This window comes from Hypomesus nipponensis, chromosome 15 (assembly GCF_054491055.1).
Source record: "Hypomesus nipponensis isolate SF chromosome 15, ASM5449105v1, whole genome shotgun sequence".
Taxonomy (NCBI): Eukaryota; Metazoa; Chordata; class Actinopteri; order Osmeriformes; family Osmeridae; genus Hypomesus; species Hypomesus nipponensis.
The window spans coordinates 9,602,838-9,622,541 of record NC_140375.1 but is presented as its reverse complement, the minus strand read 5'-3'; the positions used below and the strand labels follow the sequence as shown (position 1 = coordinate 9,622,541).

The window sequence follows — 19,704 nt, the reverse complement described above, 5'->3', positions numbered from 1 at the left end:
CCCTTCTGTCTTTAGTCTCTGCAGCCCCCTCTCTTCCACATCCTCAGCTTACACCCCTCCCCATTTCCTTTTCTCACTCTCCCCTTCAAGCCTTTCTTCTACTGTCCTCATTAATGGTGTCATACTGTGATTGGTTAAGTTTGACACAAAACATTACCCGGCACCTACTTTTGTGATTGATTTGTTTGATTGAGTTTGTTTTGGTGAAAACCAAATGCTGTATGACTAAATGTCACTTTAAACTCATGTCTCCTTTGGCTCTCTCCAATGCTCTATATGTGGTCCTATTAGAGTGAAGCTGAGCAGATCTTACTGCTCCTTATGGAAAAGGGAGGGAGAGAGGGATGGATGGATAGTGATGGAGAGGTAAAGAGAACAAGGAGAGAGATGTTTTTAGAGGGACAGGGAAGCCTTTAAACTAGATCTCTTTTATGCACTTTTAAGTTAAGTTAATTTGTTTCTTCTTTGTAATTTTCCCAAGCACATTTGACATTCTACAGGCTTTAAGTTATAGTTGAGGTTAGATAGTGCTAGAAATATTTATGTGCGTGTTATGCAAGCTTATTACACGGCTGTTCTTAATGCTGTAGAATGCTCCATTGACTTAAAAGAATACTGTTCAGAAAGAGGAAATAGTTGCAACCGCAAGCTTAATATAACATGCTGACCCGTTACCTTTACACGGCATGTAAATATTTTTTACTTAGCAAGTAAGCTAAACAGATGTCAAACTCCATATTGTGTTGGAACCAGGGTCAAACTCCATATTGTTGATGCACGCACACACACATGCGTGCAAACTAGGATAAAAGGAGACTGACAGTTCCTCAGACTTCAACACAACTTTATCACTATATCCTTGTCTCCTTGCTGCATGCCGCAAGTAATAAACTGCCTTGACTCCAGCGACTCTGTGCACTATTTGATAAAATAATTTCCTGACAGTCGTAATATGTCAATATTTGATGGGCAACAAGGCTAACATACTACTCTCAGAAATAAAACTCTGAAAAGCCTTTATATAATCCACTACAGGAGATGACATCTAAAGAACTCACACAAAATATGACCTCTTCCTAAAGTCCAGTTGTAGAGAGAGACACATTTTCTAGCTATGTGTCCAAAAACAAAAGTTAGCCAAGGTGGAAGCTGAAAGTGTTTCAGGGCCTGGGACAGTGTGTTCTACTTGCAGGGCAAACTAGGTCATGGGAATGGCAGAAAACCAGAGAGAGAACATGCTGTCAGCCTCAAACAACTGCTGTCCCTGGGTGCTGTAAAAGCATGTAGTATAACTACAACTAGTGCATACACCCCCATAGATGAGTTTTGAATGTACTTACTGACTTCCTTGTAGTTTGCGTGTTTAAGGAAGTCTACCTTTAGATATTTTCATCTTTTACGTTGGGCCTAATTGGGACGGGGTGAAGAAGAGATGGGGACAGGAAGGTGATTATTAATTTGCAGGGCTTGATGTTGTCTTGGTACTGTATTAAATACATGGTCAAAGATCATTACCATATTACACACACAACACTGTCATCTTGATGAGCATCATCTCTGTCATGCCATTTTGTGTCATTAGTTACTATTGATTGGTCCATCACATTGAAATTGAAAACACAGGAGGACCTCCATCCAGAGTGACCAGTCAGCATCCTCCAAGGAATCAACTGCACCGGGATGAGGAAACTCGCTCCCTCATTAATTAGCAACGATTTCTTTTACACACTGGGGAGAAAGGAAGAGAAGGATGAATAGTCTGTGTGAGAGAATGAGAGAGAATTGCTCTGTGGTACATTGATTTTTTCCTCTCTAGCCCCAGCTTTCGTTCAGATCTCCCCCCCATTGTTTACAGCATCTGTCTATGTGACTTCCTCGCTCGTTTCGTATCGACTGCATACATGTGGCAGCACTGAAGTGATCATGCTAATAAGGCTCAGACTTGCCAAATGACCTTTATGGATTGTGTAGAGACCTACTTTTGCTAATGGCAATACCTTGTATTTGTACTGCGATCCAGTCCATGCTATTGAAAACTGTATGTTAAACTATTATTGGTGTGTTGATGCTTTCAGAAATGGGATCTAAAATGGGTCCAAAGGGGGGGGGGGGGATTAGTCAATTTACCATGCATAGAAATAGATCATCTTACTTTCATCTGTCTCATGCATATCCATAATCCATGACTTTGGCATGATTTAAACCTCATATATATATAAGTATTATTGAGATATATTATGCAAACAGCTTGGTGACTGAAATTGTCCGATTTCAGTCTACAAATAACCCAAAGGACAGTTGTACACTTTGTTTGGGTCTCAAAGGACTAACTCAAGATTTAGTGACGGGGTTGTTCTGTAAGCCAGCACACTAGTACAACAGGTCAAGTCATGGTATCTGACCACTGGGAGTCCTTTGGCAAGGACTCCTAAGTTTTCAGGGGGTGTAAAATGTCCTTGCTCTGCCCTCTTGAAGCCCACTGAGCACTTGAGTGATGTGCTGGCATCACGCACATACACACTTGTTTTCCTGTTTTGCAGCTCTGTGTGGGTTAGTAGACTTGACCTCTCACCTGGTAGAACACGAGAGCCCTAGACAATCAGTGATTCAGACAGTAAGAGGGGAGATGGAGAGATGAGACCGGAGAGGGAGAACAACAAAAATGGAGACAGAAGAGCACTTCAGCCTCCTACCTCCCCTCTCCAGACACAGGGCTCCCCCCTGCCCAGCCATCCCACACACATCTCACCCCTCTCCACATTGATTCACATCAAGTATTAATAGACAGGGACCTTAACTCGGGCACTAGCGACATGGACTTGTCAATTGGTCATACTGCTGCACAGACAGTTTCCATTAAAGCATTGAAGGGGATTTTGAAAGAACAAGGCAGAAACTAAAACAAAATTGAGGGGCTGCAATATATCTGTACCTAGCTAGTCACAATTACTGGTTACTTATGCAGAATCACTTGAGAGAGATTTTCTGGAGGTATAAAACAGTTTAAACCCTTTCTTTTAATCTTTGTCTACAATGGCATTAGATTTGACGAAAGTGAGGGGTTTGACAATGGTACCTAATAACATTTAGTCATTTAGCAGACGCTCTTATCCAGAGCGACTTAGTTAGTACAGGGACATTCCCCCCGAAGCAGGGAGGGTGAAGTGCCTTGCCCAAGGACACAACATCATTTTGCGCGGCTGGGAATCGAACTTTGATTGCTGCAAGTACAAACCTTTTGAACTCAGCAAACAGGAAATGGGTTTTAAGCTATCCTGATCAGTTAACACAAGTGAGAACAAACGTACATGCTCTTGCTACAAACTACCTCCCTCCCAGTCAGTCTTGTCTACGGGCCTACTAGTTAAGGCAACAGATTGCCAGCATACCTTTCTCAAAATGGCCACTGATATGATTATAGGAGGCTGGGCAGCCATCCCAGCCCTTAGGGTATCATGACTGCCTCTTACCATTGTAAACATCACAGCAACTCCACCCATCTAGAAGTCAATCACCCACAATGCATTACATTTAAGCCCCAAGACACCTGGCAGAGTGCCTTCTCCTGCCCATGTAAACCGCACTCCCCCCCCTCCAAACCTCGCAGGTCCCTATCTGTGTGGTCGTCTCCCATCAGCAGACCGCCAGACCCCCCCGGCGCGAGACCTCCTCCTGACCATTAGCATCAATTACACTGCCATGATTTAGAGGAGAGCGAGGCTAGAGGACTGGCAAAGAGACCTGGCCCCATTACTTAGTCCTTAGGCAAGGTGCTCTCTACCCCCCCCCCCCTCTCTCTCTTACTTTTCTACTCCCGCTCCTCAACCTCCCCTTTATCATCCATGATCTCTCTATCAGCCCTCGGTGATACAGTGCACCACCCAAGGTAGAGGAGCTTCAGGTCCATCTATGAATAATTGACAAGCCAGAAGCCATTAGGAGTGCCGAGCCTGGAGGGAGTGGTCATGTGACCTGAGGGATTTTTTTCTTTCTTTTCTTTCATTCAAGGCCACAGAGCACCAGAGAATCTAATGCTACATTGACAGTATTATACAGCTTTCAATCGTGCGTGGATATTGCATAAAGTGATAATTAGAAATACAATGATTGAAAATACCATAATGGCTCTGGCTTAGAATGTTGAATGTGAGCAGCAGTTATTTTAGGGCATTGTGTAGTTAGACGGCATTCCTTTTGGTCCTTGTCTCCTGCCCACTCCTTGTCAGTGTTGTTGTTCTTGTGCATAGGGTTGTAGGTGGGGAGGAAAGAGGGCTGTTGATGACTCACTAAGAAATAGAAAAAGTCTTACTGGAGGATACATTGTGTGTCCATGCAAATAAAGTTTAATTTGATAACAGCAATACACGCTCAATGCATGCTTCTCCTTGCTCATGTTTGAGGTTGTTGTGATTGTTAGCTTGTTCTTTCTTTAATCTTTTTGGCACATTCGCAAATACCACCGTAATGCACGCTTAAATATTCATGCCGTTTAGCATCCGCTCTTTAAGCACAGTCTGCCTTCCCATTTGGTGGCCGTGGCAACAGCGACAAAGCACAGGCGCGTGGTCATAGCTTTCATAAGGTATGACAAGGAATGACAATGCCAAGGAGAAAATGAGTCATCCGTTCTTTCTTTCTTTTTTCTCATTTGTTTATTTGTGGATATTGAGCGCAGGCAAGGATTCCGTTTTTTTCTTCTTCTGGCCGAGGCCTTTTTTCGATCTCTCAACACTTACCAACCTCTTTACTGACTGTCTCTTCCCTCTCTTTCCATTTGCCTGTGAGTGAGCGTTTGGACTGCGGCCCACTCTTTTCAGAAACAATTTCCAGCATTCTCCTGAGATGACAAAACCAGTTCCCTATTAATCATGCAGGAGACTACGCTGGTACAGTGTAAAGATTCAATTGCAAAGTAAATGGATTAGTGAAAGTGAATTGCCGTATTGAGGTACTACACAGCCGGCAGTGTTGGAATGGCAGAGTAGAGTGCAGCTGCAAATGGACTGAGAAACAGACTGAGCGAGCCCATCCTTGACGGTAAAGAGAAATAAGAGATGGCGTCCCATGGAAACGAATAAAGCTGTGCCTTTCGTTCCCACATAAAGAAATTCAAGAATTCAAAGACCGACAGTACTTCCACATTTATGTACTATTTGAAAATATATTTGCTATAGGCTGGAAGGCACATCAACAAAACAGCCCAGTTCTTAATACGAGATCATCAACCTAAGTTTACATTTTAAATGCCTAAAATGACTCATCAGTTATAAAAAAAAAAAACATCCAGAGTTCATGAAGACTTGGGTAAAAAAGCTGACTTCAACAACATCATCATGCTATAAAGCAACATCCCTTTTGCTCCAGCTATTGAATGGATGATTCTGAGCTGTTAGCAAGTGTCTCTTGCTGAGTCATATGACTCATACAGAAGCTGTGCTGCACTCTGTAGCTACACAGGAATTGCTGTAGATCAATTCCTCAGCCCCCATCTCAAAGCCCCTGTGCACCGGGTTGTCTGAACGCTCAAGCTGGTTTGTGGTGTGATCTGTTTGCCATATGGACCCTGTCTTGTGTAAGAGGGAGCAGTGGGGAGGCTCTGTGGAGGATGTTGTTTCCAGAACTGAGCCTGGCTCCAACAACACAGGTCTTACCAGCGTGTGTGTGGAAGCTATAGTGCATGTTTCTTGCATGTGCTTGTAGCCTATGTGTATATGCAATCTAAGAGCTCCTGGAGTTTCACACATCAGTCTAATGACTTCCACAGGTTCGAGCTCGCCATCGAATCTGTTCAATCATTCACACTCCCAAACAAAGACTCTTTCATTAGCTAACAGCTAGGCTTATGATGTAACATTGTTACAAGAATGTAGCTAAATAAGGATCTAACAAAGCTGCAGTCCAGCAGTTTATCCCCTGCTTTTTGAATATTTAATTTCAAACTCAATGAATAATGTACTCGGGGTGTGACAGTGGTAAATTTATTTTTTATAAACCCAACCAAACCTCTTGTTGCATGAAGAAGAGAATTGATGGATGCCAGCCAAACATGTTTCCATTAACCGTCCCATCTCCCCTCACAAGCCTCTGCCAATAGCCAGGCTCTCATTTATGTTAGATAATGTATCACAGCCCTTGTTTATCTTTCAGAGAATCTCTTTTCATACAGTAAATTGGGAGTGTGTGTTTGAAGAGGGAGTTGACAACCAGTGTCCTCATGTTTTATCTCTTCACTGAGGTGAAAATGGTCTGAAATTTGATTCACTGTGGCAGGTGAATAGTCTGAAACAGTAAGAGGTCATTAATTCAGCTATCTATTGGTTGGCTGTTCGGGGAGGTAGATCGAAAGACATCTTTAATTGTGTCCCATAATGTGATTACAACCTATTAGATGCCAGTGGCGAGGACGGGAGTGCTAAGGAGAGGTCTTGTAGGGTCACTGTGAGCTATTCAGGCTAACAATGGGAAGCAGTTTATTGGTAACACTATGCTGTTTGTAGTTCAGTAAACAGTGGTAACGATTGTTTGCTAATAGTCCACTAGCAAGACTAACACTGAGCAAGTACTGCAAATTCTCAGCTACAAATGTTAACTGTCAACAAACAATGCTTGGGGTTGACTAACGAGACTAGTGTGTAAATAGGTGGCAATGTAAATGCGTTTTACAAACAATGCTAACCTGGTACAGTACCAGTAAGGTGTCCATGCGGTAATTACAGCTCCGGAGTGCAGATAGGACAGGGCTGACTGTTGTTTTTGTCTTTGCAGGGTTGAACGGTCCACTGATCAGGTGATCAAGCCAGTCAATGTGGAGGCCTTATCCAAGTGGGTGGGCAAGATCCCAGCGGACGTGTTGAGGGACATGCCCGTCATCGCCCCCATGCTGTCTCGACTGGGTTACGACCCCCATGCCAACCCCCCAAACTATGGCAAGCCAGACCCAAAGGTCATGGACAACACCAGGAGGGTGAGTGCTGCCCAGAAGCAACCCCCCCCGCCCCACACACACACACACACACTCACTCACACACACACTCACACACACACACACGCACACATGCGTCAGAAATGTTAACACATAATGCACATTTGTGTAAGGCTTCTGCAAGTAGCGGAACATAAAAATAGTTATAGACAGTCACATGATGTAAAAGTTACCAAAATGATCCCAATTAAATAAATAAATAATTGTTTTGACTGTGATTCACAACCTTGATCATTTTGCAATCATCACCTGTTGTTACTATCCAATCACTGCCTCTCAGTTATCACCTCTGTATAATAACATCCAATCCCTACTTCTCATTTAAATGACCACCAGATTTATATCTTTTTAGCTAAACAAAAAATGTTGCATCTGAAAGATCGTATCATGAGCACCATTACCTTCAGATGGACTTCCACTTCCAACAATTCACTTTTGTGTTTAACAGAATGCGTGTCTGCGTACAACTAACTCAGCTGGGTATGGTTATGTTATGTCCTTGCCACACATCTGCAGTGCTGTACAGAGAGCAACTATTTTTGGAACGGCAAATGTTTTATTAAATCCTTTCAGAAAGCCTGGCTATCAGGTGACGTGCTCTCAGGCTCCAGTCTTTAGATTCAATATCTCAGAGCTATTGAACATTACGTAGATTATGTATGTCCCCTGAGCTTTGTTTTACAATGTATAGAACTTCCTTCTGCAGCCCCCAGAAGACCCATCACCAATGTGTTGAAGTGAGATTTATTTATGTTATGGGTTTGTTTGTGTCAGCTTAAGCTGGCTTTACAGGGGCTAACTTTTGTTGGAGGACGGTTTGTTCTTTGACATGTTTGCATGTGATCCCTCACCCTAGCCTGGCCTCTGCTGCAGTGCCAGCCACATGTCAGTGCCTCACTCAAGTATGAGTGCTTTAATGCAGCTGGGCATGCTTTCATGGGTTTATTTGACACTGTTCTTTTTAATACATCTTTATTGTTTGCTGCTTCTCACGAGAGGCGTGCATGAGCAAAGGTGGGCTGAATCAAGTTTTTTTTTTTTTTTTTTTTTTTTTGCAAAATCTGCGTTGGTGTACTGTATCAAGCATGTCAACCTTGACGGCAAAAGTGATCACAGAAGCGCATATAAAGAAGGTTGCACGTTGAACTGCAGCCTGAGTGCTCCTGAATTGTTGATTGTGTGCCTTGATTTATGCATTAGAGCTTCCATTTATGTTTGATGTCAGATTATTTGTCTCACTCCAGAGACCAGGTTGTCAAATTATGACTTGCCATAAAAGTATTAGTACTGTAAGAATCGGCTGGAGTTTTCCCACACTCAATTTGTTTTCCATTTATCTTGATCAATTATTGATTGTTCTGGTAACGTGTGCATCCCAAAGGAAGGAATACACACATACACAAGGTCACATGCCCTTTAGCATCATCCTCTTGCCAGAGAGTTTGGACCAACCAAAGCCAGAAATCGGCTTAGTTACAAATGGCAAATAAAACTTGAAACTGTTGTAAATAGTCCGGACGGGTGGTTGATGGACCACAACTCGTAAATTTTGTGCGGATTGCACCAGTTGTGTATAACGTTTAACAGTGTGTGTGTGAGTGTCACATACTGGCATCCTCCAGTGAAGTGTGAGAGTGAATGATCAGGCTGTTGAGGCGTTGCAGTGAGCCACGTCTCTTCCTGTAGAGGGTTTCAGAGGGCCACATAAAGGAACAGCCTATACATCAGCACTGCCACACTGCACCCACGGCATCGCTCAGCACTGCCACACTGCACCCACGGCATCGCTCAGCACTGCCACACTGCACCCACGGCATCGCTCAGCACTGCCACACTGCACCCACGGCATCGCTCAGCACTGCCACACTGCACCCACGGCATCGCTCAGCACTGCCACACTGCACCCACGGCATCGCTCAGCACTGCCACACTGCACCCACGGCATCGCTCAGCACTGCCACACTGCACCCACGGCATCGCTCAGCACTGCCACACTGCACCCACGGCATCGCTCAGCACTGCCACACTGCACCCACGGCATCGCTCAGCACTGCCACACTGCACCCACGGCATCGCTCAGCACTGCCACACTGCACCCACGGCATCGCTCAGCACTGCCACACTGCACCCACGGCATCGCTCAGCACTGCCACACTGCACCCACGGCATCGCTCAGCACTATCCTTGGAAACTTGAATGGCCAAATCAAACACTGAATGTGGAGGACAGCATATCAAAGGCATTTTAAGGCCCTGTAGAATACAAAGATGTATGAAATTGATTGATTGGATAGATGGAAAGTGTCTGTTACCCAATTGCAGCCGATGTTTTGAGTGAATGTGTTGGAAAGGCGGATTGTCTGAGTTTTGTAATTAGCTATTAGTTAGGTAATGGATATTGTCTCAGTCACACTGTGGAAGTGGATGTGATTTTCTTTCCCTCCTGTATCAGACAGAAACCTCCCCCCATCAGAGACCATCATTGGTTGTCTCCTCTTATGTCATCTCTTCTTGTACCTAGTGTGAAGTTTCCAATATTTATCTGAAACATTATGGGATTGTTTTCTGTAAAGAGAGTAGCCAACGAGCAGGGAATGGTGATAAAAGAAATTCACTAGTCAGAGTCAGCCCAGTCCTCGATTGCGACACCTATGATTACAGTGGAAAGCATTCTGTAGAGCTGGTGGTTGGAGTTGAGAGGGGGATGGGGAAAGCGTGTCCAACCACAAACAGAGATGGAAACTTGCATGTTTCGCAGATGATGTGTCTGGGCTGTGCTAATCAGTGGAGAGGAGGATGGAAGAAACATTTCAGGATTAATAGAATAAAGGCGGGTGCGGTGTACTTTTACAAGGCATTGTGGGTAATAAGGATGCTATTATGATGTCATTATGTATGGAAAGCCAATGAGGGATACTGAATTGATAATGAGTTCCAAGGGCATCAGCTTGGCATTAGGCACAAAAAACTTTTCTGGAGTCCCACAGGATTCTGTTGTTAGTCCACATTCAGTTTCCTCAAGTCAATAAGGACCATGAGACCCAAGTTGCATTCATCCATCTGCTAGTCTTTCTCAGATGATAAGCAACGTTTCCTCCTGTTCTAACATTCTCCCAGCGTTCCCCAGCATTTGTTTTGGTTTGATAGTAATTGATAGAAAGGCTTCTGTGTGTCTCCAGTGTATTTGATCATCTGCCTAAATAACGGTGGCAGTAGGCGGTGCGGGATCAGGAAGCTCAGCAGACCATTATCTATCAAAATGACTCATTTGAAGTTATACAGGGCCAAGATGGCCCCTGGAACCTTATACTGGGCCAAACTGACCTTTTTAATCATGGCTGATGTGTCTAAATGCTACATCTTTGACCCTCACTATCAGCGTAAGGCTATTTTTGGGGACCCATCCTGTACTTTTGCTTTTGGGGTGGTGAGGGGAATTGGTGAGAGTCAGTCATATTTAACGTTTTTTTGAATAGAACTGGGAGGGACTTTGATTGATTGTTTCCAGGACTGGCCTTATATTGGGCTGTCTACCCTGCAAGGTCAGTTTGTGTCCGTTTTGAATGTGTGTGTGTGTATGCCTATGTACGTGTCAGTCTGCATCAGTTTGGATGCCTGTGGGCTTGTGTTACCAACTTTATTTGTGTTGGTGGCATTACTCATGTCTCTGTGTATACACGTTCCCCAGCGTCGATCCTCCATCTCTGGTTTCTGGAAGATGGTTGATGTTAACATCTATCCACACCATAACCAGACCATGCATGTCTTACTGACGTGTGTGTGTGAACGCACATCTGCGAGTTATTAGTGTATTTCCCCTGGATCCAACACGGCTGCATATCTTCTTGTCCTTCCTGCTCCATGTTGGGTCTCCTCTCTGAGGAAGGCATCCCAAGTCCACTGATCTGTTGACAAGGCATTTGTCATGTAAACAACTGGTCATTCTAAGGGTTTGGTGTCATGTGTGTGTTATCGTGTGTATGCTCACTTGCTGCATACATGCATGTTTGCATGTGTCCAGAGCGCCTGGCATACATGTTCAGTTTTTGCGAGCAGTGTGTGTGCACATTTTCCCCCCCCCCCCGAGTCCTTTGGGAAGCTGCTCAGTAACTGTACGGGGAGGATCGAGGCCACTCTCTTCCAAAGTCTCTGTCTCCCTGTCTCTCCCTGTCTCTCTTTGTCTCTCCCTGTCTCTCTTTGTCTCTCTCTCTCTCTCTTTGTGTCTCTCTCTCTCTCTCTCTCTCTCTCTCTCTCTCTCTCTCTCTCTCTCTCTCTCTCTCTCTCTCTCTCTCTCTCTCTCTCTCTCTCTCTCTCTCTCTCTCTCTCTCTCTCTCTCTCTCTCTCTCTCTCTCTCTCTCTCTCTCTCTCTCTCTCTCTCTCTCTCTCTCTCTCTCTCGACTGTTGCTGTGGCAACGGAATAGAACTAAGGGTTCTCAGCTTCGTAACAGGCGAGGTGCCGACCCTCTGTGGTGGCGTCGGGGTCTGCTTAAGTGAGTCCTAGCTGGCTCCAGCACTCAGACGGAGCTCTTAACATTGCAGACAGGCTGGGGGTAGTTTTGCTGTTTGGCTTTTGGAAGTCAGATTTTTTCACCATTCTCACCATTTTTATTTTGCTGCTACAAGCACTGCACCTTTTGCACGATTTGTTACCTTTCATTTGTCTCCAGCAGAGGAATATTAACAGTCATTGCTTAGTTTAATTAGAAGCTGTGTTCAAAAGTCTGAGTTGCCTCTTTCTTTTTGTGAGAAAGACAAGTCAATTGTTCTGTGTAGAAAAAGAGACTGTGAATACACTATAGCTCAGTAGTGGTCTCTCAAACCATTAGAGGAATATACCTTTGACACTTCTGGTGAGGAGCCAGTAGGCTCTGGCTGTCTGCCCTCAGTCACTGTTAGATTGATGCGCATGTGGAAATGCTCTCTTAGCCCTTTGACATTTTTTTCCTGCCTAGGCCCCATCCAAATATTTACCCTAGGTTTCGTTGACTTTTTTACTGGGACTCACTGCATGTGCTGTAGGTAACTGTACAGAATGAACCAATAAGCTGTGAGGAGCTTCTTTTAACTGTGTGTCTGGTCCTGCAGAAGGACAGAGGGTCTGTGTGACCAGTCACATGTGTTTGCTATCTCATTTGTGCTTTGATGTTAGACTGGACATGAAGACCCCTCTGAATTAAAGATGATACACTAAAGACATCGTTTTTTTCAGTGGTTAAAAGAGACACTGCATTTAGGCCTCCTAAAATCTGTCTGGACTGGCTGACTAAAGCTAGCAAGGTTCTATGGATTTGACCATGGCAAGATGCGTGTGTGTGTTTGTGCAGAGAGCAGTAATGTCCTTGTCAGACGCTGTATGTGTGTGTGTGTGTGTGTGGTTGTAGTGTCTGATGGTGCTTTCCATGCAACTTGTCACAGTTGAGTTTGGTCATAAATTATGGGAAGGCGGACAGTGTTTGGGAGACAGTGGTCTATTGCTTTAAATGAAAGCAGAGGCATTGTTAGACATCAGCCGTCAGCTGAGCGGTTAGGGAGTCGGGCTATTAATCAGAAGATTGTTGGTTCGATTCCCGACCGTGACAAAATGATGTTGGGCAAGGCACTTCACCCTACTTGTCTCGGGAGAATGTCCCTGTACTTACTGCAAGTCCCTCTGGATAAGAGCGTCTGCTAAATTACTAAATGTAAATGTAAAAGAAAGACTCCCTCAGTTAATCTTGAGTTTAGTTAGTGTACAATCTATCAGTTGACAGTTACATTCCTCATCATGCAGCAATGACAGGGCTCAGGTCATTATTATTGCTTAGCGACGGAGCGTTATTCACACTGAACAGTAAAATACAACAGGGCTTGTTCTAGCATGCTGTAAATGAGGGACTTCTGGATGGGTTCCAAAGCCGCAATCGATCGCTTTTAAGTGGCGTTGCCAAGTCCTTTGATCCCTAGTGAGAAATGGATATTAGGATCAATATGTTTCTCGGTCTCTCCGCCGTAACGCGGATAAGATGGGAGAGTCGGAAATGATTGGAGAAGAAATGAGAAGTGTGTGAGGGCGGTGTCCAGTGTGTGATGGTGATGGCGAGGCTTGAGCAGCGCGGTGGTGTTGACGCAGGGAAGCGGATCCCCATCGATCAAGAAATATTGCTCTGTGTCACCACAATTAGGACCGGTGTTTACGGCCATTACGCTCAGCCACCTCAAGGTTGATGACGTGAGGGAATGAATGATTTACATGGAACTGCCTATGTAAATAGTCGTGGATCGAACCGGGTGGGTCAGTCTGCTCGAGTCCTACGCCCCGAGCAATTTTTCCATGCTGTTATCTTGACTAGGATAATGTACGATAACTCGGACGAGTGGCCATGGATTTTATGACCATAGCTGCGTTTATACCGCCTGCCACCCAGCTAAACACACAGCGAGGCAGCACATCTATAAATACCTTTTTGAGCGACCTGCCATTTGAACTCGACCCCTCTCCAGATGAAACTGAGCCTCCAGATGCTGTGAGAGCCTGGCTCCACCGCTGGCTGGATCTCCCTTTTTACTCCCACTGCAGCTGATACACTAATACAGTAATCCTTTAATACAGCGTGCTTAAGGACGCTGTGTTTACCGTAACTCGCCAAACTCCACCCGTTTTCATAACATGCCGTTGAGGACCCTGGTGAGTGCGTGTGTTGGCCTGGGGTCTGTGCCAGTGTTTTATGTTGGACTGGTTTTGGAGGATTGGTTCTAGGGTCAGTTCAGGTGAGGCTGGGAGGCTCCCTGCAGCTGAAACCTGCCATAAGGGGATTAGAGGCTGTGTCAGGGATCATTACTGAGGCCCCGCAAGCTGAGGCACAATCAGGACTTATCTGGCAACATGCTCCTGGGTAATCTTCTCCTACCCCTTCTTACCCCCTATGGTACTGCACTTACACACACAGACATGCACGCACATGCACACTGTTTTAAAGCCACATGGCGGGGGAGCACGTAAGTACAGTAAATACGACTCCATGGTGTGACCGTGGCATCCCCTCATAGATTATCCTTTCTGAGGTGTATTGCATTCTACAGTGTTTGCCTACAAGTCACCAGAGCCAGAGGGAAAAGCTTAACCCACATTTTAAGACATAGTAACTCCTTTATTCTTAAGTAAAAATTACATATTTTTGGTTAAAATGCTCCCAGAGTTTCACATCTGGTCTCGAGTGTGTGGGTGTGGAGGAAGAGTGTTTGAGGAGGCTTGGTTCGTTGCCATATGAAATGAGGATGGAAGTGGACAAGCCTTGAAGCTGAAACAATCTCCCCTGCCGAACAGGGCTCCACGCGCCGTCAGCTTTTTCCGAGTGTGTTGCTGTATTGAACGCACCCCTGTGGTCCGGCCATCCAGCGAGGTGTGACTGCAGCTCGGCAAAGAAAGAGTTCAAATTCAAGTCAGAGCACCACATCTCTTCTCAGAGCACCACAAGGGCTTTGCCTTGGCAGGGCCCCCCTTTCCGGACTGACTCTGCAACCGCGCCGCAAGCTGCTTGGCCTTGGGGAAACTGCTGCTGGTGCCAGGGCACACCCTGTGTGAGGACTGGTCCTTGGGGTGAAGCCATGCCCGCTGCCCAGCCCTGCCTGTAGCCTCTCTTTACTGCCCCCTGCTGTGTGACATGGGAAGCTACTCCCTTCAGAGTTTTTAAATAACAACAGAAAAGGGTATTTTGTGGGTGCTACTTTGACTTGTGCTCCTCATGGCCACTGTTCCTGCTGGGTCTAGCTGAGTGCTTCCACATTTGGTAGGCACAGCACTCAACAGTCGAACCAAAACAGGTTGCAGGGAGAGAACATTTAGGTAATAAACAGAGACTAGTCAGTCGTGCGTGGGTTAATTGGGGTCATGAGCAGCCTTGGCAGTGCATCCTTCCTTTTGAAAATAGGGATGAGTTATTTTCCAGCTCTTTCCCCTCAGCTGGGGTACAGGACCCCCGCACCCCACCCAAGATCCTCCCAGCCTTTGTTAGATTCCCTTTTAACAAGCTGCATTATTGATTTTATTTAGCATTTAACAACGCAAGCTTTTGGATGGGAAAGAACCGATGGCCTGTAGATCATCATGCTGAGGCAGAGGGGCTATGCTCTGATGTGCTTGTGTTTATGTACATTTGCTCATTGTCTTGGCTGTGAGCCCTCCTGCCGACACAGCCTTGTGCTTCCATGGACTCCCCGCTTCACCAGATACTGAGAAAGTGTGTGAGAGAACCAGGAGGAGGAGGAGAAGGAGAAGGAGGAGGGCAGGCACAGGAATTTTTGGCTCCCTCCCTGCGCTGCGGCTCTTTTCGAAGGAGGGAAAGATTGATCCGTAACATGCAAAGCCGTCAAGGCTGGCCGCGGCCCCAGATATTCCCTGATAGGGTTCCCTTGTGGGGATTTATAACTCTCAGCATGTGACTGGCGTGGTTACAGATACAAGGCTATACCCCTGCATTCTTTCCTCTTCAATCCCCCTTTCCTTTTCCCTAACCTTGCTGCCTGAAACCATGATGACTATTTGGGCCAAGCCCTTGTTTGAGGAGCTAGATTGTAAAATGGCACCCAGGGGGAAATCAGAAACATGCGTGCTAGCTTCTCCCTCCCTTGTGTTGGAACTCATTACAGAACATTTTTGGTTTCTGGCACCAAGGCAACCGGAGGCACGACTGGCCAATACCAAACACACACACATTGGTGTGCGTGCAAAGCTAATTCATGTCTATCCTCTGGAACTTTCTTTTATAAAACAATATCTGAAGTCGGTATTGAGAAATATGATCATAAAAACAGAGGAGGAGGAAGATCTTTTCCCCCAGTGAGGGTCTGTATCATACGTAAGCGTTGGAGCTCCCCATCTGACAGTTATGGGATTTGAGGGAGTCCGTGTGTTATCACATCGAGGATTAGGTTGTGTGGAGGCCGGGTTTCATCTGCGCTTCTCCCCCAGGAACTAGGGTCTCCACCCCCCCATCCTAAACCCATACTGGAAACCACATCTCCTGGCTCCAGATGGTGTTGTTCTCAAGGTCTCTAGTCTCTCCTATTCAGTATTCTGTCTGTTTCAGTTTTACCTCACTTGACAAGGCTTCCAGAGCTTCCCTGCTTCAATTTCTGCGTCAATATCCCTCTGTGTCTGTCTTTCATTACTGTTGGTGTACATTGCCTTTTTATAAATCTCAAACTTTAGCTTTCTCTTGTCACTCCTGTTCCCTTTCGCTCTAATCTTCTTATCTCTCCTCCATTTCCTTCACTTCCCCTCGTTGCCTTCTTAGATACAGAGTTGATGTTATCTTGGGACACTGCATCTACTGAACAGAGCGATCAGTCCCATGAGGTCCTAGAGTACCGCTCTAGTGCATCTCTGACCATGGAAGCAGAAAAGGGAGAAAAAGCAAGTCATCAATTAGTGTTAGATTTCTGTCTAGTCAAGGTCAGCAGGCGACAGAGGAACCATGGCAGGGGAGCGCCTTAGCTTGCTAAGTTCTGAAGAGCTCCTTTTTTTCTCCCGACGGCACACACACAACATGCACACATGCAACCCGCACACACGTAGATAACCACACACACAATTCCTGGTGTCTGTGTCATGGAAGCCAGGATATGAGGTAACTGACCCTCCCTTCCTCTCTTTTACTCTGATGTTGTTCCCTTCAGAGCTCTGGGAACTTCCTGTCCACATGTTGACTGGTTCTCACTGTATGTCAACAGTCTGCGACAATATCCTTCCCTTCTAGTATATTTCTCTCCTGTCCACATCACCCTCTCTCTAAGGTAATCATCTATTCATTTAGCATACGCTTTAATCCAAAGGGACGGAACTTGTGACCTCTTCAACTGCAGTCAAATCACTCCCCCTCTGGCTCTCTATCCTCCCTCTTTCTCTCCCTCTTCCTCTCCCTGTCACAGCATTGTGATACAGGACCTTGTCCCCAAGTCAGGAAACAGCGTAGCTGTAGCACCGGTGCATTGGGCATGAGCAGGGAATACAAGTGTATGCCCAGAGTGCCACACTGCTGAGTCTCTAACACCCCATTCAGCTAACATGCCTGGCCAGTCACAAAAGGCTGTCAGTGTTTCCCCCTAGCAATGACACAACACAATCAGCCTCGGGCTGAGCGGAGGTCATGCTGCTCAGATCTCATGCCTTATAGGAGAGACGTTCTCAGGTTCTACCGTGTAAAGATTTCCACATAGTTTTGATGTGCTTCAAATAAAGGTGGACCAAACAAAACACCATAATTGATAGCCAAAAGACAAAGAGTAATGATTATGAATCTCCCAACTTGGTTTCTTTTGGACCTCAGTGTTACTGAAATGCTCTGAAGTTGTGAGACTTCGCACGTATCTTGGAGTAACTGGTCTCTAAACCCAGTCCTTTGTTTTTTCAGGTTTTTAAAGGTGAATTTCAGCTACCTGAATTTCTAAGAGAACAATCACAGGTACAGTAACTATTCTGCCTGTTGTTCTGCACCTTATTTTCAAATAGATCTGCTTTTGTTTGTCCATTTTCAAATTTGATTTTGTCATGTTGCAATCTATAGCAAAATGGTGGTCATTGGGAATCTGGTATCAGTTTCTGTCTGCTTTTAGTCATGTCACTGTTTTTTTTTGGTTTTGATGCCAAGCTTTCCTTGCCATCTGCTCTAGCCTGTTGTTGTTCTCTGGTTTCATCTCTCGTCTTATGTTCATGTTTTTGGAACGTGTACTCTCTCATTAGTGGTCAGTGTGCTATCCTTTCTGTCTTGTCACTCTTTGATTTAGATTAGAAACCCAACCAACAATTTATTTTGTCAGTTTTGCAAAGGGACTCTACTGCCACCTTGTGTTTTCCAGTGATACATAGCATCAGGCAAAAGGGGGGGGGGGGGGGGCACAAGTCCTGAGAGAGAAGGATGTATGAGCAAATAATCTTTGTCTTTCAAAACAGCGAGTTGTACAAAACATACTACTGAGCAAGGGAACTTGCAGCTGTTTTTCTAATAGTAAAAAAAAAAAGTTGATCGACACACACACACATTTACAGTTTCCACTGAGGTTTGGGTCTTAATGTCAAATTGACCACTTTCATGTCAGGTGTCTAAAGTTACTCTTGTCTTCTTCTCTCCTTCCCCTTTCCCCCTCCCCCCTATGCAGCTTCAGAAGACTCCAGAGAGGCCCAACCCCAGTTAGGAGGCCAAGGGGGGCAGCAACCAAAACCACACAGGTGAGCGACACTCGCTTCTCCCATGGTGTCTCTACCACCGTCTAGCTACACAATTGACCAAATGCTGACCATGGGCTGTACTCATTATTAAAAGATAGTTCTTAAAGTATAGTTTTAATCCAGTGAAGTAATAGTTAATATGGTTATTACGATAATTAACTGGTGTAATGATGGAAACACTGATCTAACATTTGACTCGAAAATAATCTGGAAACATGCATTACATACACACAATACCATTCACTTGAATTTGATCTATTCATAATATATAATAGGGTGCCACAAATGAATCCAATTAACCTGAAGTCAACTGAAGTCAATTATGTGCTATTATTCTGTTAATTGTTCTGCTTTATTTGAAATAGTTTGGTTTTCAAGTAAGCTAGGTTTGACCCAGATGCACCCATGTAGTGGAGAGGTCCGATAAAGTTCAATATTGATTGTTTACCAGCAGATGTCAGGCACATGGTGGTGTTGCTCACAGTGAATGCTAAGCATGGAAAAAAGGATGGGCTATATGAAGGAATATTCTGGATCGTATGCTTTCCATTTGAGTAGCTTTTTATGTTTTCCTTTCAGATTTGTCTTGAAGATGACTAGAACTCCAGTGAGGTTTACTCTCTGGAAGTAAGAGTACTTGAATGAGAGTTTATATTTTCATTGTTGCCATCTGAGTATTTTCACCGAAATTGTATGTTAACATTTTGTTGTACTGGACCTATTTTGCTTCCATTATTTTGAATCTTCATCAATCCATATTTTAGTCCATTATGTCAACATAGTTATGTTCCATTCCTTAATCTTCACGTCTGCCTGGTCTTATGCTCAGTTTGGTCTGTTTCAGAGCCAGACAGGGTACAGAGGGGCAGGAGGAGACATCAACACATCCATCTTGCCACATTTAGGAGACCTCAAGTGCTGTTCCATGGACATACACACAGTACAACACCACAACCCCACTAAAGGGTCATTTTAACTGGATGGGAACTGTTAATACAGTGACCACCATATTCACCAATTACAAAGCCCCATGCTGGGGTCTGGACCACTCTTGCTCTTCAGAGAACTCTTGGCCTTTGATGTTGTACTGTAATAAATTCAATTTGTCACAAAAAAAGTGACCAGAGAATGTTGTTGCTGTTTGTTTAGTTTCTTTGTCACATCATGCTCATCTGGTAAAAAAAAAAAAAAAAGTTTTCTAGCTATATGAGAAAATCTGTGATTCTGTTGTAAGAAACTGCAGTGAACTTAAATTGCAAAAGAAAGTATTTATGGGTGAAAGTTAGCTTTTTGAAAATGCAATATCTATTTTAATGTTTAATTTTTTCATGCCTTTGTATTGTGCAATTCCATGGGTACTGATGTTCAAGATCACAGTTTTGAGTATTGACAGTGATAAAAACAGGCATTTTTTTATCTGTGTTCATTGTGTCATTTTTGCTGGCATTGGGTCTTAAAAAGTCTAAAATTCAGAAATTTTCAAAATGTAAAGCCCTAAAACGTCTTAAAAACTGACAGAT

General features: G+C 44.6%; 1 protein-coding gene across 4 annotated transcripts in view; it reads left to right on the top strand.

Moving 5' to 3' along the window:
- Positions 1 to 19,600, top strand: part of tpst1 (tyrosylprotein sulfotransferase 1) — a 30,896-nt gene extending 11,296 nt beyond the window's left edge. Inside the window, exons 3-7 of one of the 4 annotated variants that reach the window (XR_014729990.1) lie at positions 6,766 to 6,964; positions 17,370 to 17,420; positions 18,115 to 18,184; positions 18,764 to 18,811; positions 19,029 to 19,600. Coding sequence is in view for 2 of the 4 variants with exons in the window: in XM_084675072.1 (XP_084531198.1) it covers positions 6,766 to 6,964; positions 17,370 to 17,420; positions 18,115 to 18,150 (286 nt within the window). In the remaining 2 variants the exon portion in view is untranslated. The remainder of the gene's footprint in view (positions 1 to 6,765; positions 6,965 to 17,369; positions 17,421 to 18,114; positions 18,185 to 18,763; positions 18,812 to 19,028) is intronic. The other 3 variants (XR_014729991.1, XM_084675072.1, XM_084675073.1) reach the window with 3 other exon arrangements.
- Positions 19,601 to 19,704: the final 104 nt, after the last annotated feature.